The sequence below is a fragment of the Dermacentor andersoni genome, chromosome 3, assembly GCF_023375885.2.
Source record: "Dermacentor andersoni chromosome 3, qqDerAnde1_hic_scaffold, whole genome shotgun sequence".
NCBI classification, from domain to species: domain Eukaryota; kingdom Metazoa; phylum Arthropoda; class Arachnida; order Ixodida; family Ixodidae; genus Dermacentor; species Dermacentor andersoni.
In genome coordinates this window covers 177,854,258-177,881,477 of record NC_092816.1, presented here as the reverse complement: position 1 = coordinate 177,881,477, position 27,220 = coordinate 177,854,258, and the positions used below count along the sequence as shown (strand labels likewise).

Below are 27,220 nucleotides of genomic sequence, written 5' to 3'. Positions count from 1 at the left end.
ATAAGGTTCTGGCAATTCGTCTATAAATGACTGGAATTCATGTTTGTTTAATTTGTAGTGTGGGGGTACGTAAAGCGAGCTAATGGTGATGAGTTTGTTTAGGAGGACAGCTCGAACTGCCACTGCTTCAAGAGGCGTTTGGAGCTGTAAATGTTGACACGCAATGCTTTTGTGGATAACTATAGCTACACCTCCCGATGATGCGATAGCATCATCGCGATCTTTGCGAAAAGTTATATACTGTTGGAGAACGTTTGTGTGTTTTGATTTTAGGTGTGTTTCCTGTAAACACAGCACTTTTGGATTGTGTTTGTGTATGAGTTCTTGTACGTCATCCAGGTTTCTAAGAAGACCTCTGACGTTCCATTGAATAATTTGTGTATCCATATTTATTTTAAATAAGTACTGTGTCTACGGAAAGGGAGGTGATGCCTTAGGTTACAGAGCTCTTTCGAGGCCCTGTAACCGGGGTTTTGTTTTTTCTGGAGCGCTCGAGGGAACCTCGCCGCTCCTTAGGCGCTTGCTGCGCCGTAGGTATAGGTGTTGTGTCCATTGCCTCTTGTGAGGCGCCGGACACGCGCTCTTGCGAGCGAGAAGTTTTTCCTGAGAGTCTCACCTCGGAAGGCAAGACCCCTGCGCCCACCAGCCCTGAGGTCGATGGGGCTCCCTGTGGGATTTGGCTGCGCCGGCTGTTGCCAGCGCTGGGAGGGGCCGGGGAGGTCGAGGCAGCCTCAGCTGCGCCTACCTTCGTGGCCGCTATCGGTCCTGCGGGATCGCTGCGTGCAGCGCAGGTTTCCGCAGATAACTCTTGTGGGACCGGCAACCCAAGGGTAGCCGGGCCTGGTTGCTGGTTGGATGGAGTAGGCTTACCTACTTCCACCCTGGGGGCAGGAGCCAAAGGTGCCTGCTCGCTGCACGCGGGCAGGGCACTCGGCGATTGCCGCTGCGACGCTGCGCCCCGACGCGCCGCATCAGCATAAGGTGTGCTGTGGAAAGGTGAGCACCGTTTACGGGCTTCCTTAAACGCAATATTTTCTTTGACTTTAAGGGTGATTATATCTTTTTCTTTCTTCCAGTTCGGACAGGAGCGTGAGTAAGCTGGATGGTCACCACTGCAGTTCACACAGTGAGGTGTGCCACTGCAGTTCTCGGAGGGGTGGCCCTGCACTCCACACTTTGCACAAGTTGTCTGACCACGGCAGCTCTGCGAGCCATGGCCGAACCTCTGACATTTGAAACACCTTCTAGGGTTGGGGATATATGGTCGAACGTTTAATCTGATGTATCCTGTTTCAATCGTTTCTGGCTGTACGCTGGATGCAAATGTTAGGATAAGATGCTTTGTGGGGATTTCCTTATTGTCCCGTCTAATTATAATACGCTTCACATCGGTCACATTTTGATCTTTCCATCCTTCCAGCAGTTCAGCTTCTGTCAAATCCTGAAGGTCTGCCTCTGAGACGACTCCGCGTGAGCTGTTCATTGATCGGTGTGGCGTAACAGAAACTGGAATGTTGCCAAAGGTCACCAGACTGTCTAGCTTTTCGTATTGATTTTTCTGTGGGATCTCAAGAAGAAGATCTCCACTTGCCATTTTCGTCACCTTGTAACCTGACCCTAAGGCTTCGGTCAAAGATTTTGAGACTATGAATGGTGAAATGAGTCTGGCCTGTTTTGCAGCATTCTCACTATGTACAACATGGTATTTCGGGTAGTTCTCTTTAGTGCGGGTCAAACATGTGCTGAAGTCTTCGGTGCGTCCCCTCTTCTGAGGGTGACGATCAAGTAGGCGGGGAAATGCGGGTGTTCCCATGGTATTTTGGTTTGTGTTCGGCAGCAATGGCGGCCACCCACCACGGAGCCCAACATGGGGACGCTGCAGGCCTTAACGCGTAAGGCTGCAGGCGCCAGCCGTATATTGCTACTATAACCCAATATATTATACCCAAGGGAGGGCAGATACACAAGGTTAACCCTTGCCGCCATGGAGAAAGGAAGTAATAAGAAGTGAAGAGAAGACAGGAAAGATGTAAAAGTGGAAGAGAAAGTCGAAGATTGGAGAGGAGGACAGGAAGAGGCGACTACCGATTTCCCCCGGGTGGGTCAGTCCGGGGGTGCCGTCTATGTGAAGCCGAGGCCGAAGAGGGGTGTTGCCTCCGCCGGGGGGCCTTAAAGGTCCAAACACCCAGCATCGGCTCAACCTCCAGGATCCCCCTTTCCCCAGACACGGCTAAGCCGCGCACGGCTACACGCGGGAGGGTCCAACCCTCGTGTGCTCGGGTCCGTGGTGTCGCAACACACCAAACGCCTGCTGATGCAGACGCCCCTGCGGGGTTGCAACAGTGACTGGAATTTAAAATTCTGTCTCAAATGCAACAAATATCGTTAAAATCGGTCCAGCAGTTATCTCATAATAAAGTCCTTCATTTTACAGGTATTTGAATAGGCCGCGTCGGAGTTGGGCCCGAGCTAAAGCTTGTTCTTAAGAGGAAGCTTTAGCTAGGGCCAAACTCCAACGCGGCCTGTTAAAGTACGTGGAAAACGCGAAACGGTTTTTATGAGATAACCCCTGGACCTATTTTAATGAAATTTGTTGCATTAGAGAGAGAGTTAAATTCTAGTGAATGTTGGAAGCGGAATTTCGATTTATTGCTTGAATTTGTTAAAAAGATTTTCAAACGTTCGACCGTCTGAAAAAAAATAGAAGCACGAAGTTTACAAATTCATAGCTCTGCATCAAGAACAGATATCGCGGTTCTATAAGCGGCATCCATTAGATCATTGAAAGCGGGCAAATTCGATATATCATTTTAGATCGTATGTGAATTTGTTACGTTGTTTATAAGGGTTCTGCAAAAGCTGTATTTTCATGTTATTATATATTTTGAGATTTACGTGTAACATATAAATTTTGTCCGCTTTGGATGTACTATAAGAGGCATTTCACAGAATTGTATTATCATTTTTTGTTGTTGAGTTACAGAGTTGTAAACATTATAGTTTCATTTTTTGAAAATTTCCTATGTTCGACAATGTTTAATAAAAGATTCACAACATAAATCGTAAATTCGAAACCAACAGTCACTAGACTAAGTTTTTTTCTTTTAAATGCAAGAAACATCGTCAAATTTGGTGCAGCGGTTGCCGAGAAAGACGAATTCTCCTTTTACATGTATTTAGATAGGAGCACCCGAGCTAAAGCTTCCTCTTAAGAATGAAGATGTACTCATGAACAAGTTGATTTTGCAACTTGAGGCAAAAGGCTCGACACAAGGATTGTGCTAACGGTCTCTGTTAGCATTAAATTAAAGATTAAATTATGGGGTTTCACGTGCCAAAACCACTTTCAGTTTATGAGTCACGCCGTAGTGGAGGACTCCGGAAATTTCGACCACCTGGGGTTCTTTAACGTGCACCTAAACCTAAGTACACGGGTGTTTTCGTATTTCGCCGCCATCGAAATGCGGCCGCCGTGGCCGGGATTCGATCCCGCGACCTCGTGCTCAGCAGCCCAACACCATAGCCACTGAGCAACAACGGCGGGTCCTGTTAGCATGTATGGCCGAAGCTGCTCAGAACATTACGTCACATTTACTGGCCAGCGGGCCAGGTACACCTATGGTGTGACATTTACAGTACCTGCGGCTAGTTGTCAAAGTACTGTTCCATCACGGTTATCCACGTGCGTGGAGGAAGACCGCTATATAAGATTATTTTGCAGTAATACATGCGGAATTTGTGTATTGTCCATGGTGTCTACTATGTTGTTTTTCCGCCTTTATAATATAGTCGCAATGTAGACTAGCACATATCAAACGCCAAGAACCTGCCAAGAACGCTTCCCACATACTCAAATGCCTCACGCACAAGTGCTCGCATTTACTTGTATTCAAGAGTTGTGTGACAGTTATGGACATCACTAAGCAATGTCGGCAGTTTGAGAGAGGTGATACTCGGCACATGAGACAGTTTGTTCACAAGCTCATTGCTCGAGAATCGGTATCACGCTGTCGAAGAATGACACCATAGAGAGCGTTGTATTTATTGTGATGGTGTCCGCGCCTCAAATTTCAGGCCTGACTCGCCCTGTACAGACTGACAACCAGGCATCTCACTTATACGTGCAGTCGAGTGATAGCTGCGGGCGATGGCGTTGGCCACAGGAACTACTGAACCTTTCTAACACTTGCCGACATTCTCGACTTATTTCGCACCAAAGGGTTTCAGCTGAACTTCGTCTAGAGCCAATTTATCAATGCGAAGCATTATACTCCCCATGAAGCTGAAAATCCGGCGTCTGCCGTAACATCCGATGGCACCAAACCTGCATGACCAAGTGTTGACGTCCCGTTGCCGACGCTGGACCTGCTGCGGTTGAACAGCCACGGCGTAGGATGGATGCCGTGGTCCACGCCCCCCCCCCCCCCCCACCCAAAAATTACTTTGCCCAATTCAACAATTGAGTTATCCCACGTTCAAAACCAACCCGGCCTACTCCGAAAATTTACTTCCCCAACCCCAAAATTTGGACGGCCCACACCCAAAATCATCATCATCATCATCAGCCTGATTACGCCCACTGCAGGGCAAAGGCCTCTCCCATACTTCTCCAACTACCCCGGTCATGTACTAATTGTGGCCATGTTGACCCTCCAAACTTCCTAATCTCATCTGCCCACCTAACTTTCTGTCGCCCCCTGCTACGCTTCCCTTCCCTCGGAATCCAGTCCGTAACCCTTAATGACCATCGGTTATCTTCCCTCCTCATTACATGTCCTGCCCATGCCCATTTCTTTTTCTTGATTTCAACTAAGATGTCATTAACGCGCGTTTGTTCCCTCACCCAATCTGCTCTTTTCTTATCCCTTAACGTTACACCTATCATTTTTCTTTCCATAGCCCGTTGCGTCGTCCTCAATTTAAGTAGAACCCTTTTCGTAAGCCTCCAGGTTTCTGCCCCGTACGTGAGTACAGGGGCAGAAACCTGGAGGCTTACACCCAAAATATTTACTGCCTAATTCGCAAATTGAGGTGTATAACGCACGAAGCCAACCTGGCCCACTTCCGAAACTGGATTGGCCCACCCGCAAAATTTCGGTGGCCCACACCCGAAAAATTGACTTTGCCCAGTTCGAAAATTGAGTTGATCCCTGTCCAAAACTGACCTGGCCCACTCCCAAAATTTGGGGGTGTGCCTGTCACGGCATTCAGTGGTACAGAAACGTACAGTACCATACCTTTCGTTTGCCCGCATACGCGGTCGTGTCTGTAGCAGAACCGTTTCTTTATCTTCTCACGTCGCCTTCTCCCTATACCGCATTTCCCCCTTGTAAGGAAATTGCGAGCAAATAGTGGCAAGGCTCTTATTCACTCATTTCGCAACTGCGCCGGTTCTACCCATTGTCTGCCCCTTCTCCCTGCCCCCTCTCTAGCATCCTATCGATCCTTCTCAGGACTTGCACGTTAATAGAAAGGTAAGTGCTGCAGCTTGTGCAATACTGTTTCGGGGGTCGCGGATAATTACAGCTGTCAAAAGGATAATGTGCCGACACCCAGGGAACCTCGAGATGGCATTGTGCACATGCGACGCGATGGACAGGTCCAAGCGAGTTTCTTGCGTAGCCTTTCCTTAGAACCGACCATCGACGCGGCGTGAAAGAGAGCAGCAGTGGAAAAGTCGCAGGAAGAAGGAAATAAAGCATAGCTTTAAGAAATGTCTATTTGTTGGCTTACAGTCACGTGTCGCCGTGGCGTTATCACGTCCTTTGTGGGATTTCAACACTGCAAGAGCCAACTGGCCGACAGGTACAATAGAGTTTCTGCGTTCTGTAGTCACATTATCCTGTTGCCAAGACGCGAATAGTCTATTCAATTTAGTTCAGGCCTACAAGACATCTTTTTTCAGCATAATCATTGTTTGCTTCCTCCAGAGCTATACCATGCTAAACTATACAGCGATACTTCCTTTTTACCACACTCTACTAATAAGTGAACTTGTTTCAGAATTCTATTCGTTTATTAATGTTGTATTCTTGCTACTGTTGTCGTACGTAATATATATACACACAAGACTCGATCGGGCACCCTAAAATGAAATGCTTCCAATTTTTGCCTGGGCACGCGCGCCATTGTGATGCAAATAAACATAACTTGAACTCATATTCTCAGGAATAAACGCTGAATAGAACGGTGACGTCACTCTGAACAAGATCAAGAGAAGCCGTAATATTCAATCTCCTGATGCTTCTATTCGCAAACTTATTTTTTTTCCAGGATGTCATTTTGTACCGTAGAAACGTCCCCCCGATATCCCTTATGCGCGAGTTGTTATTCTCAAGCACCCTATGTAAGCCGTTACGCGCCACTCCATGATGTCCTGACGCCAAACCACCATGTCACGTCACGCAAGTAGGACCACGCTAATCATTTGGGTGACCATAAACTTTCTTGTGTGCGATGTTGCGTCAGCACACATTAAATCTGCCAGATCTTGAAGAAGCCGTCTGGCTGTCTGGCTGTCTGTCTGGAATCTGGCTGCCTTCTTCAGTCTCTTGATATACCATACGAGTGCTGTCATCAAGTTATTCTTCAATTCACTTTGTCGAGAGGAACTTACTGTATTTCGTCTGAATATAGTTTCGGCTTTAAATGCGACTTCTGAGAACACTTTAGAAACTCGTGGTGATGCGCCTTGACTGATCATACAATCCAACTCGCTCGTACCCATTTAACCGCTTCACAGCACGACCAAAAGTTTTATGTGGCAGCCACACCTGGATTGCCTGCTCGTCACCAGAACCCATTTGCGCCTGTCAGTTGACATAGTTGTGCCCTGCACCTACGTCCCTGTTGTGAGCCTGGGGCCTTCCTACGCATGCTTGACTTCTATACATCGAATCCATACAGATGGAAGTAAGACGGAGTGAAGACAAGAGAGGAAAGATGAACAGTAAGAAAGACGAAGGATTTCAGAGGAAGACAGAAAAAGACAACTACCCATTTCCCCCGGATGGGTTAGTCCGGAAGTGCCGTCTACGTGAAGCCGAAGGTGTTGCCTCCGCCGAGGGTCTATAAAGGTCCAAACGATCACATTGGCTCAACCCCAGGATCCCCTTTTCCTCGGACACGGCTAAGCCGCACACGGTTACGCGCGGGAGGGGCCAACCTTTGTGTGGTGTCACAACACACCAAACGCCTACTGACGCAGACGCCCCTGCGATTCTCAATGTTTCAAGCTAGCTCATTCTTAATGTCCTAAATTTAGTCATTTTACGGAGTGCGTGGCCTTTTTGGTCAGTTTCGATGTCGATAACGTATATTTTTCTAGGTTATCCTACTGCATCCCTATGTGTTTCAAGCGTAATCATTTATACGGAGGTTATTCTCGCCTACACTTTCTGAAACAAAACCACTTTTGCAGCCCGTAATTTTGATACAGTTGGTCGTCATAGAAATGGAACAAAACTTGAGCATCGAGGCACAATAATTTTTTTTTCGCCTATAGGAGAGCTATACATCTTTGAACTGCAGTGAGTCCTGTAGGTAAAGGAATGCATAGCCCTAATTTGTCATTTCTCCACGTTGTTTCCTTCGCACCATTGCACCTCTCCTACTCAATGAAAAACTAAGCTTTGTTACTTCATTTCTCTGCCGAAATTATACAGCCCTCCGTAAGCAGGATTAGATCACTATATGTTGCTTGTTTTCAGGGCCCAGTTAAAACTTCGTGTTCAAGGTGCATTCCGTGCTGCCAGGCATTGAAGTTCTTTTTTTTTTAAGTAACAGGCAGACATGCGCATGCTTGTAGTTATGTCGTTCAAACAATAAAATATGATTATAAAAGGGATGACTTGGCCAATGAACAACACTTTGCTACATTTTAGGAAGGAAAAATAGAAAGTATAATATTTGAAAGCAGTGTTAAAAAACCAAAACCGAATACAGATCTTGAGTTTTGTGTTTCTGCCATCTTGTAGGAGGCTGTAGAATGAAGTCCTACGTGACTTAAAAAAATATAACGGAGCACAGGGTCCAACCACCAACAGCACGACGAGGGATGATAGCTGCGCGCCATTAAACCACTCGGACACGCCTTCATACGATTCCACGATCATATGTTTGCGTTTATCAAGATATCACGTGAATTGGCATGACTTTGCTTCAAAAACTGCATTTGGGAACAGTGCGACGCCATGTGCAGAGAGTGGAGATCGGCATAAATTAAAAGACGAGTCTGCGGCCTGCATACGCTGTAGCGGCTATTTCGATAGCAGCCTTAGTTTCATTACAGCGACCATTTCGGTCTCGAAAATCGAGTCCGAAATTTTCATCGTTTCCATAGGCTTCCACGGCTGTATCTTTAAGCGCTCTGGGAACGAAATTCTAGCTTTCCACAGCATAATCACTTGACTCGTGTGGCTTCTCTTCTAGAACATGTCTGTCACCTGTCTTTTTCAATTATGGAGTTGTACTTCTAATTATTCGCGATAAACCCGCTCATTCCATTGAAACCGCGCTAGCTTTGTGCCACGGCCACTTGGGGCGCTAGTTGGTACGTGTCCAGAAATGCTGGATATGGTATTTTCAGTGGCCCAGTGGCACAAACGAATAGTGAAGGATCTACCAAGAATCGACCCACACCCAGTGACACATACCAAATACCTGCATTGAAAAACAAAAAAAGCATCGATGATTTGGTATATTGGAATGCGCGCTATTCCATTAACAGGTCGGTATGCTTTAGAGGTACCTGTGAGCCGACGTTGTATATTCTGATTGCATGTGCGAATTTATTTGTGTATCTCTGCAGAACAAACTCGCATTCCGGCACTACTTTGTCGGTGAGCCTATACAGAGATTACATAAGCCCGTTCTCGGACACACACACTCACACTCACACACACACACACACACACACACACACACACATATATATATATATATATACATATATATATATATATCGTCTGAGATACCGACCAACTCAGCAGCAGCAACTACGCCAAACATGGGATAATAGGCAGAGAAATCGCCTCAAAAATATTGCTCACGGCTGCCGTAGGGCATTGCTGAAGGTCATGACCTCCGGGCTGTCGCATAGCGTCATAAGTTTGTTCACGCAGTCGTTGTAGCACTTGCGGCAGCTATGTGGATACTGTGAGAGAGAAAATGATAAATAAAAATTAGGCACTTCATCGCACTGTCTCTGCCTATGAAGAATGACGTTAGCGGAACACTGGAACGACAAGGTGGCAACGTTTATAAAGAATGAAAATGTTTCAATAATTTCAAATCCTCAGGCCCACTGCTCCAAGATTTGACACGGAGAAGTATATTTCTCAGTGACTGACTTATCTTAGACAGCTTATATTGGGTATAGCACGCGTGTGTTGTCGCTGGTGACGCCAATCTGCAAAATGATAGCAGTGCCCAGAAAGTACTGCTATCATTACAGGAGCGCGACGAGGCTGCTACCCAGGCAGGTGTAACCACCAAAGGACAAAAGGGCCGCGTTTTTTTAACACGAGCGTTTTATACAAGGATCTACCATGAACTTCGTGTAGCGGATGCGACGTCGGCGCGAACGTGTCAAATATGCTCTATCTTGACAGTGATGGCACCACCATCTCGAAGTGCTGAAGCGAAGTACTGCGTCATTCCACTAACGAGCGCCGACAGTGAGCACTTCGGTAGTCTCCGCGCAGCGGATGCTCCAACGCGGTGTAGCCTGGTATAGGTGGTGTAGGCACATTCGGCTCAGGTGACGACGCAGTTTCCGCACATGGTTTTTCTTTCGTGTCGGCTTAGCCTGCGACGCCTCGTCGCCTACGGAGTGCAGCTTCAAAATGCATCAGCAGTGCTTACACGCTGCCTACTGCTTCGCTTGTGATGGCCCCGAGAAAACTGCTGCGCTAAGCCGCGCAGAAAGGAAAGGACGTCGGCGGTGGAATCTCGCTTTGGTCCGGCGAAAGGCACGCCAACGTCAAGCAGAAAGCCTTCGCCCGTTCGCGGCGCATGCTGCGAACTCTGCCACTCGCATTCCTGAAGCTGAGCGCGTCGCAACTCGACCGGCTGGCCAAGACGCTACGGAACCGGACCGAAATGCTCGAACCTTCGCCCAAGCGACTCGGGAGCAGGACGCTGCTCGCCAACGGGACGCCACCAGCCAAGCTAACCTGAAGCATGGTCGCCGACGCACAAATGGTGCATGTTTCGCTGCAGCGGACCGTGAGTGCACTAAACTACTTACTAATAGCCCGTTTGGTTTAGGTCCTACGGTTCGCAAACGCCCGTGGTTCACGGCGGATTTTCGCAACGCTCGGCGCATGCAATAAACAGCTTTTTTGAAGCCACGTTTCGCTTTCGTGTTCTACCGATTCTTGCGAAAGAGGGAATCAACGATTATTTATTTTTTTATACCGCATTGTACCGGATCTTTGTTTTTGCGTGTGAGTTTTGCTTCTAAAAACAGACAGCTGATTGGAGCGACTGTGGATATCAGTCAGGCGGTTATTGTTGCAACAACGCAACGCTCATCGGTTCTAGTTCGGTGGTCGAAACATGTGTACGCAAATTTTTTTGAAATTTTTATTAGGAATGTTTTGTCTAATATACTAATTAGGTAGGTTGTTTACATTCTTTGATTTGTGAGCACCTTTTTTTCAATAATTGTCGCTTGTTCATGTTAACCAACCGCCTTGTCTTCATTGTTTTTTTTTCGCATTTGCGCGAACAGGGGATAAATCTGGTTACTCACATGGAAAATACTGTTAGGTCCGTCACAGAGCCGCTTGAACAAAGAAAAGCAGACTGCGGTAACAATTAGCTGCGTAATAAAGCTGACTAAATCTTGCAGAAGCCGTAGCATGTCGCCGAGGACAACGCAAGTCGGCAGCAAGTGGGAAAGACTGCCCAGCCCACCACACGACACAGTCATCGCAGTTCCCTCTTAAAGTGAGTAACTTCCCGTCCTTACGCATAGGTTGCCACTTGGAAGCAGAGATCCAGGTCCATCGTCTTCGGCACTTCGTCCCTGAAAATACGCACGGCTTCAGGGTAAAGCTCACCTTGACTGTTTGCCAGTCCATCCACTAGCCTCTCCTTCCTACTAGCTTATACGGCCAGCGTCTCCCTGCTAAATTAAAACATATGCAAGTACAACCGTACAACTACAAGCCGTGCGACGAAACGCATGCTGCAGATAGCTCTATGGGGCAAATCACACAATGGTGTTATTCTGGGCAAACTCATATTTGGTCCAATATTTTCTGGGCACTCAATATTAGCATTCTCACTGAGAGTTATTTTGTAAGTTCATAGTACTTTCCAAGTGTAATAATAAATTTTGACTTTTATGAAATTAGGAAGTACAAGACACTGCGACTTGCTTCATAGAATGCCAAAGGGAAATGTTTTAGTGGTGGCCTCCGAGGGCGTACTCCTATACTGCTCAAAAAAAATTCAAACCGGAAAATGGTATTACATTACCTCCTATTCGACAGCGTCCGGAGAAGTGAAGCAAGGTAAGCGAAATTACATTTTCGAACGAACAGCTGCTTTAAGTGGGAAAATTTGTTGGTTCACAGCAATCGTTGCTGCGTCTGCGGGTCGAATTTCGCAACGGTCCTTAGTACCTGACCATTATTTTAACTCCAGGATACTACTCTGTGCTGGGTCCTTGCAGCATGGTAGAGATGTGCAGTGTAGACGTAGCGAGAAGGCTGGGGATCTAAACAGATTATTTGACTGCGAACGGTATTTGTAAATATATTAAAAGAACTGTGCACACCGGTGTTTTTATTCGTGCATTCGTGATCATCACGACCTGCGCATCGACGTCGAAACAAATTACTTTGAAGGCGCGCATTGCGGAAGCGGGGGTTGGGAAGGAGAGGGGAGAAAAGAGGATAGGGGGGAACGTTGGTAAGTAGTATTCCCACTTCCGGTAGAATAGTACGCAGTAGCTGGAGGAGGAAAAGGGCTCCAGGGTGGTGTGTTGTACTCGTATGTGGTCTAACTCCCTCATGTCGTCACCTGCATGTAGTCTTGGGGCCCCTTAGATATCACAAGCCTTGTTGCATCTCATCTTGAAAGCAAACTTTACGTTTCAAATTTTGATTGTGCGATAGAAGAACTTAAAATGGAGTGCCAACCATCCCAGCTTACGCTTTGGTAAGGTCGGCTACAACTCGAAAGAATAATTATCCACTTACATATGAATTGACAGTCCCGCAAATAAAGTTGAGCTGAATGAGTAACTCACGTTTCCACAATACCAAAAGAGGCACTCTTATTGTGAGAGAAAGCTAGGTAATTTGGAAAAGAGGCAAAAGCAAAATACGCGTGCCGACGCAGCATTCAAGTTTCCGCAACAGCTCGCCATGACGTCATAGATCTTCACGGCGCCTGCGACGGCCTAATAAATTTTTCATCGGGAAATACTGATTTCATAGGAATGGAAAGCGAAAACAAAAAGAATATTAAGTGATGCAGTTTTGCGTGCCAAAACCGCGATCTGATTATGAGGAAGGCCGTTTGGACCACCTCGAGCCCTTCAGCGTCCATCTAAATCTAAGCACAAGGGTTGTTTCGCACTTCGCCTCCGTCTGAATGCGGCCGCCGTGCCCTGAATTCAATTCCGCGACCTCGGACAACGACGAGAGAGTGAAATTAGCGAGCTTGAAGAAATCTCACACCATCTCTGGCGTCACATGGGCGTATTGGCATGCGTAAGCATGAAATTCAAAAGTTGTAAATTTGGCCCTTACTTAGGTTTCGAACAAGCAACCTTTTCCCGCAAAATAATCGTTGACCCACTTTTGGAGAAATAGTTTATCAGTATAAAATAGATTTGGTATCTATCTTTCGTGTCCCTTTTACCAACGCCAATGGGACGCGGAAATGAACGTTAGCGAGCAGTACGGACGCCTGCGGTGTGGCATGTTAAACACGTGACGGCGCAACGCACTCACCGACACTGTGGTGAGCTTTCCTCTCGACGAGCTGGAGAGACTGCTCAAGCCCGGCTTCTTTGTGCGCGACGGCGGGGAGGCCGAGGACGTCGACCGCTTGTTCTGAACAAAAAGAAAGTGAAAAGAAAGGAACAATAAATTACCCAGCAACCCCTCTGAGCGTTGTCTAAGTATGCGTAAGCACTGTGTCACTTGCACATCTTCCCGCAGATCGGCGTCACTATCAATGTCACGAAACTTGATCGGACCAGTACAAACGACAGCTCTGCCCCGATACGAACTGCTGCCGATGGCGGCGCAAGGTGAATCGATGACGTAAGCAAACTAGTGGAGGTGGCGGCACCAAGTGCGCTAATGACCTTCCGATTATTACGAGCCGTTATTGCTCTTTAGCGCCTTATCCGTGGGTGTCGAGCCATTATGACCCGTGATCAACCGCACTCGGGCAGCGACTGCGTCTGGCGCGCCCGTGATGGCCGTACCTTGAAGGCGATCTGCGATTGGGGCTCATCGCGGCGAGTGCCGACCGCTTCATGTGCTCCGTGTTCTCACCGAGTAGCTCGCGTTGAAACGAGAGGCAGCACGAAGGTGAATTCGCTCACTACTGCGGGTGCTATCTTGAAAGCGGTCATCTTGCGGGAGGGGTGCACAATTTTCGGGTTTGGTAAGCATAGAAATACTTATGCATTTATAAAGAGAGCAAGTCGCATCAACGGATTTCAGAATACACGCAGTCGACGTTGAATCCTTAGAAGTAAGCTGTAGCTCCGGACCTCCTATCTAAACGCATCGAAATAGAGAAATCGCTTTTGTTGGCATTCACTGCAAATATTTCAATTAGAGTGGCTGCATTTAAATGTAAAAGCTAGAATTTACCGGCTATATGGAGTAGGTTCTCGATTTTGGCCTTGATTTTACAAAACTCATTTACAATTGACACATTAAAACATAATAAAAAATGAGGCCTACATCTCTGTATCTCAGTAAAAAAAAGACATCAGGACTCTGTAAACAGCAATTTCAATCTGCAAATTGATGTACTATACGCTGTTCTGGAATATACTACAATTTAGCAGTACGTCCAACGCAAAGCCATCGTAAGGATTCATCAGTTTCACTTAGGTTCGTAAATAATTATGTGACATTTCTTCTTTAGAGGCTGTGACAGTTTCAGTTTACTGAACTGCGATGTCTGTTTTTAATGTTGATGCGCGGAATTGGAAAGTTTTTGCTTGAGTTTGTTGTTTCAGCTTACCGAGTGTCGGGATTCCTTGTAAAAAAATAAGCCCTCAAATAAATTCTAGTTCAACAAGTTGAGCTTGTCTGCCTGCCTTAATTGCAACAAATTTCAGTCAAATTTATTCAGCAGCTGTATATAATGAGAGCGTTTCTACATTTGTCATATATCTGAATATAAAACAGGAGTTCTAGATATAGATGCTTATTAAGCACTGAGCTGACAAATAATGATGAACTTTCGACAGCAGTCTCCCAATTATAGATAATTTCATTCCACGGTGCCGGAAGATGTAACGGTACTAAAATGATGGCAATGTGCACTTTCTAGCAAGGCCTCATATTTACTTAGAAATTAGGTATGCAATCGCGGTGCAGCAGGTTACGTTGCGTTTTTTATTTTTTTAGGTACGAAGAAACGAATCACAGACAAGGAGCACATGACCAGGGTAATTATAGGCTGCAAGAAGTACGAATGAAAAAGAAACCTTGAGCCTTTCCGCGCGAACTGGTAACATTGAACACAAAGTCAAAGATGGTAGCGCTTCTAGCGAAATCGTTGCCCGTGGAAATACGCAGCCCATCCCAGTGAAATGAACGCGTATAGTATGCAAAATGCAAATTTCAACCGAAGCCTAATGTCCGTAGTCTTATTTTCCTTGCTACCAGTGCTCATGACTGACAAGAAGAAGTCGTGAATACAAATGTGTGCTCTGTCACCGAAGAGGATAACAATACATTCGATATATTTTACAAAATGCAACTTTATGGACTCGGCGTATGTATTAAGAAATGCATCCCCGACTGTTTGTTGCAGCTGCCTCTATGAAAAGCGGACACTTGTCACCCACCCGACTGTAGCACAAAGGCCAACGTCTATACGTCTACATCGCCACCTCAGCAGAAAATAGCCCGTAATCGCAATAACGCTTTTTTTTGCACGCTATATTTCAACTCAACTTAACGAAAGGGCGCAATCGGCGCTGCTGCTTACTTCTACCTCTGCAATATTCCGTATGCGTTGTATCATCAACATAATTTGAAATGAGAATGGGAAATAACTTATCGAAATGCCTGTTACGCACAATTATATGGCAGCTCGCCATGCAACCGCTCCGTGTCCGGTCTCTAAGCGTGGAGTAGCCCCAAGAGTGCGTTTTGGAGTCTTAATAAGGTCAGTGTTACAAATGCAGATTATCTTGAAAACGGAACAACGCACTGCACCAGTTTAGAACTGTTCGTGCTCGAAATCATGCTAATAGTACATATAGCAATAAGCTAAAACTTCCTGCTATGTCCTTGCCTTTCACAGTGGCTACTCACCTTGGACTTGCAGTGCGACCGTTCAGATTTCGGACTCTTCGGCAACACATCGGCGAGAGCGCGGTCAGGGGCTTTCGTTGTCACTTCGTCTACCTGTGGTCATAAAAAAAAACATCCATTGAAAAAGTGGCGGAACACATCTCACGATAATTGTCGACGGTAATGCGTTAATCACACAACGTATTGTCGCCGTAGAAACGAGTTATGAGGCGTGTGTTGCGGCGGGGTTCCTCGTTCGCACTACCCTAAGAGCCATCGGCGCCATCTAGCGCCGCCGCCAAGAAGCCTCCGCAGGGCCTCCTAAACTAAAACCGTGGCGCGCCGGTGCGTGCAAACGCTGAGAATCGTTCCCTCGCTTCCCGCCCGTTCTTCGCCACATGTACTTTGGCCCAAGTTGAGCAGAGATTCACTGAAGAGTGGCATATACGCAATTCATTCACGGCGCAGCTCGCTAATGCTTCGGCGTAAAAGACGTTCACGGAAAGCGGCAAATACGCAGTGCATCTGTGGCGCAGCCTTTTTGTAAGTCGGGTTGATGTGTTTGAGGAATCCTTGTGAGATAGGTTAGGTTCCGCTGAGCAGCGAAGAAATTTGAGGGATACTTTTCGCCATTGTAGAACGGCACATTCCCAGTGGCTCGTATCTAGTTACCCAAGTCGGCATTAAATACCTTCTTTGAAGAACGGCCCGCACTTACTGGGACAAACCCACTGATCGAAGTTGGCATCAAAGAGGTTTATTGGAGTCCAGCACGGACCGAGAGGCACATACCGTATATACTCGTGTAAAGGGCGCATCATCACTATGGCGGGAGAAATTTTGGAAAAAAGAACGTCCCGCCGGAAAGTGAAGTCAGTCTCGTTGCAGCTGGATGACGCTGGTTGCTTTTCTGTCGACACCACTCAGGCCGGCGCAGCCGCGCCATTATTTCTCTGTGTGGGGCGCCGCCTCGGTTGTCGGCATTGTTCTGACTTAGATCAGTGGCATTTCTCCTATAGAGAACGGAGCCCTGTTTGGCTCAACGTGGGTCAGGGACTATGGGCCGGCATCTGAGGTCCTTTACTGCAGCGTTATGCAATTTGCGTCTATCATACTCTCGGCAACATTTGCGAAAGCAGTACGAACGTGTAGCGGGCCGTCATCGGCCCTAGTCGTGTAAAGGCTATACTCAGCCAAAGCTCTAGAGAAAAAAGAAGTGCTTCCCTTACACGGGTATATACGGTACCAATGTGCTCTAAGTTGGCGTCAAAGAGTTTCTTCCAACACTGGTTCCTACCCAGTGCTGCATCTACAATGCCTATGTCGGCGTGAAAGACATTCGTTGAAGAGCGGCACGTATGTACGTATGCACACGCTGTCACATACCTAGAGAACCAACTTGGTCCGAGGGCTGGTTTCGAATACTGTTACCTCAGCACAGCATCCCAATGTGCTAATCATTCCACCACGGACTACCCTGGGACCAATGTAGGCGTCAAAACGGTTACACATACATACATACATACATACATACATACATACATACATACATACATACATACATACATACATACATACATACATACATACATACATACATACATACATACATACATACATACATACATACATACATACATACACACACACATACATACATACATACATACATACATACATACATACATACATACATACATACATACATACATACATATACATACATGGCCCACGGAAGCTGCATGAATTATCCTCAGAACGGTAGCGCCTTAAAAAGTCATGAATAAAGTGTTCACACTGAACGTGACAAAACATGACGCTCGAGCAAACCGTGTAACGCGCGTATACAGCGCCTAAGAACGGCATTTTATCTCAAGGTGTTTCAACTAACTGGATCCAAATATTAAATATATGCAAATGCTAAGTAGTTGGACAGATTCAAGGTAATGTTGTTTGTCATCCCTTGGAGATACTAAGGTGATTTCTTGGATTTGACATAATTAGGTATTTAGTCCTAATTAATTAATGAACTTCTCAATAATTATAATTACATGAAAAGTGTCAATGAGAAAATTGTAAAGCAACATGAGAAACTCCCGATACAGCTTTCCGTTATCCAATACGTGCTACATTAAGGCGCTTTTCCGAGCGTGAAAGTAGCCCGCGAATACACGCAAAGTGTCTCGAGCGGCCAGTCGCTCGGCACTTCACGTCACTTCGCACGTTTTTATTTTTTTGCCGTCGGTAACTTTAGCAACACGGTGTACGCACTATCTCAAAGTTATTCTCCGGATAGAGACATTAGTCATCTAGTCCATGCGGAAGTGGACACAAGTGAGCATTGAATAATTCAACTGAAAGCTGCTGTGTGCATTTTAACCCTAGTAAGCGGCCATACCTCCGTCTCCATCTTTGCGTCACAGGTCAACGGTGTTTGCGTCATGGCTTCCCTCGTAGGAACGGTCCTGTGACAGCTTCTTCGGAGCCGTCGCTTTAAACCCTGCGTGCCCAGTAGAGAAGCGCCCCTGGACGGCCGATGTCGTCGTGTGACCGCAAGCGTCGGCAGCTGACGTCCTGTGAATTCAAACACCCTCGAGCCGCATCGCTCGCGAAGGAACTGTACTGGCTTTTCTTCGTCTTCTCATCGATGGCCACTGTGGCGCGGGTGGCTTTCGCGCGAGAAGTTAGCTCGCCGTTTGGTGACGCTGCCGAGCGTCTTTTAAAAGCGAAGGGTTTTTTCCGTGCAAATGCGGGTTTGTCGTGGCTGCTGCTTGCGGTTCGATCGGTCCGCATTTAGGCTTATATATATATTATTTATAGATGTGTATCCGAATGCCCTGTCTTGCGCGACTGGCCGTTAACCGGCATAGCGGAAGCCGGCACCGGATACATTGCGAACCGAGCTGGCACCGGGGCGATAGGCGATGCACGTAAACGCGAACGCGAGCTCCAGCTCACGCACATCGTCGTGGTCATTACCTCGTCGTGGTTTCCTTGCCCTAATTCCGTTGTGATCATTCCTTCGTTGTCATCCAGTCGTCACCATTCAGACATCTGCATTTATTAACCGCAGCACTTTAATGGCGCTGCAGATTTGTTACTAAACAAATAAATTCTCTCGTCATTACTGCGATGTCATTTAGCAGTCGTCACACATTTATCGTACCGCCGTCATCATGGTACCGCAGTCGTCATACAGCCCTCGTCATGTCCATCGTCATGGGTCATCGTCATGGGTCATCGTGATGGCGTCGTGGTCTATCTATCGTCACTGTACCTTCCTCATCCGATTGTCGACATGCTTTCGTTGTCCTGCTATCGCCATCCTACAATCATTCTCATTCTATTGTTGTTCCAATATTCTCTTCATACATATCGGTGTTATCACAGCATCTTCATCCCAATATCCTCATGAAGCCGTCGTCGGTCTATCGTCGTCATTGAATAGTAGTCATTGCAGTGTTGTCATGCTGTGGTAATTGCGTCATCATCATAACTTGGCAGTCATAGTGTCGTCGCGATGCTGTCGTGTTCGTTCCATCACCATCACGCCGTTGTCGTCACTCCATCGTCGCGATATAAATAGTTGCAATCATTCCGTTGTCGTGATGCTGTTGTGGTCTTTTCCTCGTCGTCATTTCATCATCATCATCATCATCATCATCATTTATTGACCCTTAAAGGCCTTTGTTGGGGTATTACATAAGGGGGGAGCATACATAAGATAAAGAAAGGTACAAACAGATTTCAGATTCATAATCCGATTGTAGCCAGGTTTTCGTCTTTACTCCATCGCTGTCATCCCATTGTCGTCTCGCAGTCATCTTCATTACTATCGTCATCATTGAGAATCATCAACCAAGTCAAGTTTTGCCACTGACATCCCCCTACTGCCGTCGTCCATTCCTTCTCGCCATTCCTTCGTCGATCTATCGTAGTCATTTCGGCGTCCTCATGTGGAAACAATGATTTCGCGCTGATGGCGTCGCAACACTGTTGTGTTTGTTCCATCATGGTCAAGCCGTCTTCGTCACGTCATCATACAGTCGTAATCATACAATTTTCGTCACGCGGTCGTCAACATGTCATCTTCATGTCGTTCTTGCTCTATCTGCGTCACTGTAGTATCGTCGTCTGATTGTCGTCATACCGTCGTGATCGTCCTTCCATCGCCGTCGTGCGAGGTATCCGCATGTTCCTGCGCTGCAACATTATGGTGGGTTACGTCTTTCCTGTAAAAAATGGATCCAGCTTGGTCTTTTGCTATAGTCTATGATTGGAAATGGTCGTTAAACAAGAACATTTGTTTTCGCAGACAGCGAACACATTGCCTATATCGATTCTTGCAGCACATGATACGTTTTATTTTTTCTTTGAGTTATAGCCCATGCTTTACAGTGCACGTAGTTGAGTATGAAAATAGTGCCATTACCACACTTGATTAGGCTCTTAGCAGCCACTTACTCACTATTTAGATACATTTCACGGAAGCAAGTGCATGGTTACAAAAGTACTTGCCGGGGATTTTGCTGGCGTGAGCTGAACTCCTTTGGCAGATGGCAACAGGGACTCGTACAACGGTGAAGACATGGCGGATGGCGCATCCAGTGACGAAGGCAATAGAACGGGCAGCGATGCCTTGTTACCGAGGTCATCGAAAGTGAATAAAGTAGACTCCAAGAAACAACTGAGATCGCAATCCTCGAGATCTTCATCATCATCATCATCATGAACATGGTTTGTGTTGACTAGCATCTCCTGCAAAAACACACAAGCAAAAGACAATATTCCGCTACGATTAGCTCAATAAATCTGCCACATAAACCAATTAAATTGCTTCCATGCTAAAGGTAAACATGGTGCCAGCAGTATTATAAAAGACGCGACATGTGCATGCATGCGTATCTGTGAGGAGGGGGAAATGGGGGAAGAGGAATGGGTGCGTGTAGTTGAGTCGGGTAGTATGACTGTGTAATAAATCCACGGGGGACGAAATGGATATAATATACACTGCTGTGAAATATGCAACTAATTTGTCCGTGGGACTTTTGCAAATACCTTGTAAACATTGTATCAATTCAAGAGGAAGCTTCAGCTCAAGAGCTCCTATCTAAATATATCGGAAAGGATAGATCGTTTTTGTCAGCAACCACAGCACCACATTATATGAGGCATGTTGCATATGAAAGAAAAAGTTGAAACCTAGAGACTGATGGTGGGGAATATTTGATTTAGGCCGTCAACGCTTTAATAAAAATTGCTGAAGGTTGAAAATTTTCATAAAACCAAACTATCAAGTATACAACTCTGCAACTCAGCAATGACAAGCGATATCGCAATTATGAGATTTACATCTCATAGTACACCTAAATCGGAGAAAATTCATGTAATATACATGGCTCTCAAATAGACGACTAATATGTGAGTATAACTTTTGCAGAACCCTAGTAAACACTCTTAACAATTCACGTAGGATAGAAATTAATCTATGAGATTTGCGTGCTTCGGATGCTTTAATGCATTGAACTTGTAGAACAACGATATCTGTTCTTGGTGCAGAGCTACAAATTTGTAAATTTGTCCTTCCGTTTTTTTTTTTCCAAACTTACCACTTTTTGAAAATTCTCTTAAACAAACTCGAGCCTTAAGTCGAAATTCCGATTCCAACAGTCACTATAATTTAACTTTCTCTCTCAATTCCGACAAATTTCAATAAAATCGGCCGAGTGGTTATATCAGAAAAGCGGTCCTGCGTTTGTACATGTGTTTGGATGTACGGCGTCGGAGTTGAGCCCTAGCTAAAGCTCCTTCTTACGCTGTAAATGTACATACGCTTTTCGCCGGCTAGTTCACCCACTATAAATAGATGGTGCTTGCGCCACGCCTATTCATTTCTTGCCTCAGCGCCCGCGGCGTCGCCTCCATGGCGGTTCAAATTCCGGTCGCGGAGGTTGTGTATTGATTCGGGTTGAGTGACACAACACTTTCGTTTTTGAATTTAGGTGAACGTTAACGTGCACCAAATGGTCGAAATCAAAGCCAAGCCCCAGAACTACCACGTCTCTCATTGTGCATGTGCTGTTTGGGAACATTATATTTTAATCTGCTAAATGTACTGTACTCGTACACCATTGAGTAAGGCTACTTCCTGATTAGCGGAATGGCAACTGTGGCATTCGCACATGGAGCTTCGTACTAACAGATAATCTGCTCAGTCATTCGTGTTCACAATAGAGAAGCATAAAACATGTAATCTCGTTACTGGCGTTCTGCCAACTCTGCCTTACTGTGGCATAATGTCATTCCATATATTTTTCCGCCTTGTTTCTTGTCGCCACAATCCCCTCCCCCCCCCCCCCCCCAAAAAAAAAAGATATATCAAGTCATCCTACAATTTCAAATCAAGGTTTTGTTGTAATGGAACACGTTTACAATTATGTCCTCTCAATGACAAGGTTCCCGGAAAGATACGATGGCCAGCTAGCACCGCAAATTTAGTAGACGCTTGCTCACACTCTTCGGTATTTTTCTGGTCTCCACTAATGCCCTGTCGCATTCACTGAAACTCACCGAGACTTACAGTCAGGTATTGGATATTAGTGCCCTCGTTATAGGTATACCGACCAACGCGTCGTTTCCATATGTTACGTAAGTATGTCAGAAGCTGGACATTTTGTCCCCAGCTACAATTATTGTAAACGAGAGACGAAGGATCTTACATCCTTTCTGTTAGCTGCTACAAAACCTCAAAGCATGGACGTTTTCAGCTCGGTGGGCGGCACAAACAAATCTATCCCAATCGCAACGTTTACGAGTGAGCATATGGAGAGTAAATAATTTAGCCATGTCGCACGAAAAGAAGGTTAGTGAACCAAAACATGACAAGCTGTGCCTTCGAAGGTATTAGAAATAAAGAAAGGAACGATGGATGAATTGCAGTAATTGTGACAGACTACAGCTGTCCAAAGTACGTGCCACTGTGTATTAGCAAACAATTTTTACCCTTAGAAGGACAGAAAGCTGAGCTAGTTGGTAAGGATTCATTATGCAAAAAAGGTTAGGCGTGCAGACAGGACACAAGAGAAGAGAAGTGGACAACACGATCATGTTGTCCTCTTCTTTTCTCTTGTCTCCTGTCTGCACGCCTCACCTTTTTTGCATAATGAATTTTTACCCCTCCCTTCTAGTACTCGCCCCGTACTGCAATGCTCGAACAATTTGCACGTGTCTTACGAAGCTTTGGCCAAAGTTTTGTGTTACTCGCACTGTCCTTGTCGACGACAAATGCCTATATAGCGGCTTCCTGCCCCGTACCGGCGTCGTGCACTACTACCGTTGTAAACAGAGACAGCGATCGAAGGCTGGCTGAGGCAAGCAATGGACCCGTCACCACGTCTTCGAAGATGACGGCGCCCGCGGCAGCGCGTGGAAAACGGTCCACATCTAATGTGTCCGCTCTTCATTCCCTAATGAATGCAGCGTGCAAGTCTTCCTTATTTCTTTTTGGTGAAGACGTACATATTTTTTTAATCAAGTGCAGGATTATTATAAACTTACCAATTTTGAGAATTACTAAAAATAAGTTCAGGCCCTAAATCCTAATTCTTACATTTACAATCACTGAAGTTTATTATATTTCTCAAGCGCCAGAAATTTCATTGAATGTGGTCCAGGTCGGTCTCATAAAAGCATCTATTATACAGCAACGTGTGGCGTGTAATTGAAAGGGTTGCATCAACTCTATCGACTGCCTTTACCTCCAACACTCTGATAACGGGGATGAAATGAATGCGTTTAAGCTGGACGGCAGTACTAAGGCGCGCATGTAGTATTCCAGTGCTGTAAAGAACAGAACAGCATACTATGCTCGATTTATAATTATCCTGAGGAAAACGTGCCGTATTGGCCGGAGTGGCATATTTCGCAAAGAATCATCGCCGTTTTTCTGAATCATTCACTGAAAACATCACATGACACAAAACAAAGCCGGTGCAGAACATGCCACTTAAAAAGATGCTTCTGCACCATACAGGCCCACCGCGAGAGAAGGTGCAGCAATGACAGGCACGTGCGAAGCTAGTAAGGCATAAAATACCTTAAGGTGCCTAAAAGCCCATTTGGAAATAAATATGCAAGTGCACTACGTCAGCGAGTCTGGAAGCCGGATCTAGGGCATAATATGTGTCTGCTGTTCTTTCACCCTAGTTTACAGTTCCCACATCAGCGTTTTGCAAAACAAAAGTAAGAAGAAAGAAAACTTCACATAAGTTATAAAAAGAACGGATATAGTTCAGCTCTTTCGCAAGTTAGCTGAGAACGTGAGAAATGCTGCTGCAATGTACTACGTTAATATCTTACGGCGTGTAATATATATATTACGTCGCTCACAGCCAACGAAGAAAAGCGAAGACCGTATTCCACGAAGCTACGCACGTGCTTCACTGAGTGCACTGACGACGCTGTTCATATCATTCTGCTGAACTGTAACACACTATGCAAGGCGTTTTATTTTAATGCTACCACAATTGTTAAAAAAAAGCGGCTACGGCACTTGGCACAAATCTACTTATTGAGCAGGAAGGCTGAAAAGTTGTATACATCACCCATACTAAAATATTAATAGCCTAATTGACTAATTATCAAAGTTCACTAATTAACGTTTCAACTAATTACTTCAGCGCACGTATTGCAGTGCACGAAATTGAACCCAGACTTCTACTAAGGCACATCCACTTCGAACTAATTTTGAAACTAGCACCAGTTCAGAGATAAGCGATGTCAGACTTGCTGCCAAAATGCACGGTTGTTCCACTTACTGTTTAGCAAAACGCCTTCTTTTGTATTGAAACTTATAAGCCTCTGGAACACCAACGCAACTCATCGCAAATTTTGGGAACGCTTATCTCAAAACTGGTGTCATTCTCTGAATATGTTAGAATGGGATATGAGTTTAGAAGTCACCAGTTACACTTCGTCAGTTCCGATATGTGGCCTAAAGTAAGTATTTCAAAGGTTAATTAAAATTGTTCTTTAGTCAAATTATAAATTTACTATTCTGCGCAAATAATGTCCGACTCTTATAATAACCTATCTCAAGAAGTGAAATGCTGTTACTCGACACCAGGTGGTGATTATTAATAATTCTGTTAAAGATCAAATCAAACACCCCAGCGCTGTCCTGTGTGTTCCTGCCTTCATCATATTGAGCTGCCCCTTCAAGTTGTTCAACCAGTACTAACTCGCCCAAATGTCTATCCTTCTACCACGTATATAAGGTGGGCGTCATGCTTCTTTAATGACATGGCATGGAAACATAAACGGAAGTTAAAGTCTGGAGGGCTAGTTGAGCAGTGCAAGCGTTGCAGTTGCCTTCGGAAATGTGCATGTGCCAAGTTTAAGAAGATATCGAGCGACAAGCTTCAAAGCAACATCATCGAATCGTTTTCATCAGTAAATCTAGTGACAGGTTCCTTAGGCTGTCCTTCTTTCTCATTCTCTGCCAAATAAAATGGTGTGTTCGAAGTGAGGTCATGCATTTTCTCTGATGTAGGTAAGTTTATAGGGATTTTTGTTCCTGGTTCACTGCTTTCATCGTTTCGACTTGCATTTTTTTTTTTTACTTTGCATAAAATCTGGTGTTTTTCAGCATTAAAGGGAGCCTGTGCTATTTTACGCGTTTTCAGAAAAGATATCCAGAATCTATAAAAAGCGATGTCAATAAAATATGAACAGTTCACATATTTCTGCTCTCTTCCAGAAGACTCGTGTGATAGCTTACGTCATTCATCAGTCTAGTTTTATGGAATTGCACGTCTCATCTGACTGCGCTTCGACTAAGTTTAGATACTGACGACGTAATTTTCTGAAATGCCTTCTTAGATTAAGGTGCTCGATTATTTCAGAGTCAAACTATTTCAAACTAGTTATATGCTCACTGCACCGATACTATTGTGCTGTGATCGTAAACATCCTTCGCAAAACCTTATCGAGACACCATTTTGAATATAGAGAACTTTCTTACGCGCTCCATGATGTGTCCGAAGGAATGTTTAGTATCCGGCGCTTCGGTGCAGCATGGCTGGAGCGCCATCAATGCGGTGACGTCATTGCAGATACTCAGATAGCAGCGGCCTTCAGGTGTGCAGATAAAGCGTCGCGAAGGTCACTGACACTGAAGTGACAATCTTGGAAGGTTCCGCACAGCGTCGCGTTTTTGCATCCCACACTGGTGCGTACAGGTAGAGACACGCAAGCACCTAATCGCACAACGCACGCTGTCGGCCCGAACAACCACGAGCTCCGATGTGAAACAAGAGCAATCATGCGCTGCGACGCGGAACGAACAATAGCACGGCTTCGCGGAACGACTGCACACGAGGTATTTCCGGCAGAGGGATGAGAGCGCCGCTGAAACTTTGGTAATGCAAAAGCTTTCCGGCGGCGGGGCTCTGGCGATTGCCGAAACCTTGCTGCCGACGTCCAAGCAAGCGGCGAACACGACGGCACCACAGCAAGTTCAGTCGCTTTGTGCGAGGTGCTGGCCCACATAAACACACCCGAGGTTCCGACGCATGCTAGACAAGACGCAGTGCAGCTCCCGTTTTTCGTTAGCGTTCATCACAGGCACAGTGAACTGGAGACGGCCAGCGCATCGTCGATTGAAGCACGAGCACACACAAATGCAGACATCCCGGCGCACTGTCGCCCTCGGCGGTGGGAAGACGACGCACAATCAGCTGACCTAATGGCTGTGACGCATGAGGCGTGCTCTCTTTGAAATACGGGCATCATTAAGCCACGATAACGGTGTACCATCGTGGCAAAAGCGGGGCTCCGGAGCCTTCTCCGCGATCCGCTTCACAGCCGTAAACAGCTGTGGCGCTGTCAGTCGAATACGGCCAAAAAAAAGAAAAGAAGAAGGAAAAAATTGGTGGAGCGAAAGCACTATTAGAGGCCACGTGCGCATGCAAGACCCTGTGGACGCACCTGTCGGTGCGAAATCAGAGCGAACGGAGAGGGCACTGAGCAACGAAGCCCCCCTCTCTCTCTCTCTCTGGTCCCGGGGCAGGAAGCAGCTACGCAGCGCTCTCCGAAGGCTCTCCCCTCAGACCAGGGTCGTGCGGCAGCAGGAAGGGTGCGTGTTTCCGCCGCGGCTTCGGCACGCGCCACGTGTTCGCTTCATGACGCATCCGCCGCGCGCGCTCCTGCAATCAGCATGATATTCGGCAGAGCTCGCGTCCCTGCGGTTGCGGTGAAAAAACAACGCCGCGTGAATTCGTCGGAACGGTATGCTGCGCGACCAGGCTAATGGCGCGAAGTTGGACGAGCGACGAAAGAGAGAAATACAGGAGAGGGGCCGGCCTATCCCTCCGGGCGCCCTCACATCCTGTGTAGAACGCCATCCTGGTTTTACACGCCAACACCATACTATGATTACGAGGCACGTCGTAGTTGTGGACTTCGGATGAACTTTAAACACCTCGGTTTATTTAACGAACACCCAATGCGCCGTGCGTGTGCATTTTTTTGCACTTCACTCCCATCGAAATGCGACCGCCACGTCCTAGAATTGATTCAGCGCCCTCGGGCTTAGCAATTCCACGTAAAAGCCCCGACGTCACCACGGCGGTCTGCGTCTAGTGTAGCAGTGGTCGTTATTGGAAATAGGGGTGGGCCGATATACGAAATATCGATTAAGACTCGAATAGCAC

At 46.1% G+C, this 27,220-nt stretch overlaps 1 protein-coding gene across 2 annotated transcripts in view; it reads right to left on the bottom strand.

Moving 5' to 3' along the window:
• Positions 1–26,899, bottom strand: part of LOC126524134 (serine/threonine-protein kinase haspin-like) — a 60,527-nt gene extending 33,628 nt beyond the window's left edge. The window contains exons 1-5 of one of the 2 annotated variants that reach the window (XM_055067306.2): positions 25,531–26,899; positions 15,531–15,623; positions 12,972–13,073; positions 10,976–11,032; positions 9,051–9,154 (exon numbers count right to left, since the gene is read on the bottom strand). In XM_055067306.2, the coding sequence (XP_054923281.1) occupies positions 9,051–9,154; positions 10,976–11,032; positions 12,972–13,073; positions 15,531–15,623; positions 25,531–25,599 (425 nt within the window). In that variant the 5' untranslated portion in view covers positions 25,600–26,899. Of the gene's footprint in view, positions 1–9,050; positions 9,155–10,975; positions 11,033–12,971; positions 13,074–15,530; positions 15,624–17,907; positions 18,133–25,530 lie in introns of those variants that run through there. The other variant, XM_050172488.3, reaches the window with a different exon arrangement.
• Between the last annotated feature and the right edge of the window lie 321 nt (positions 26,900–27,220).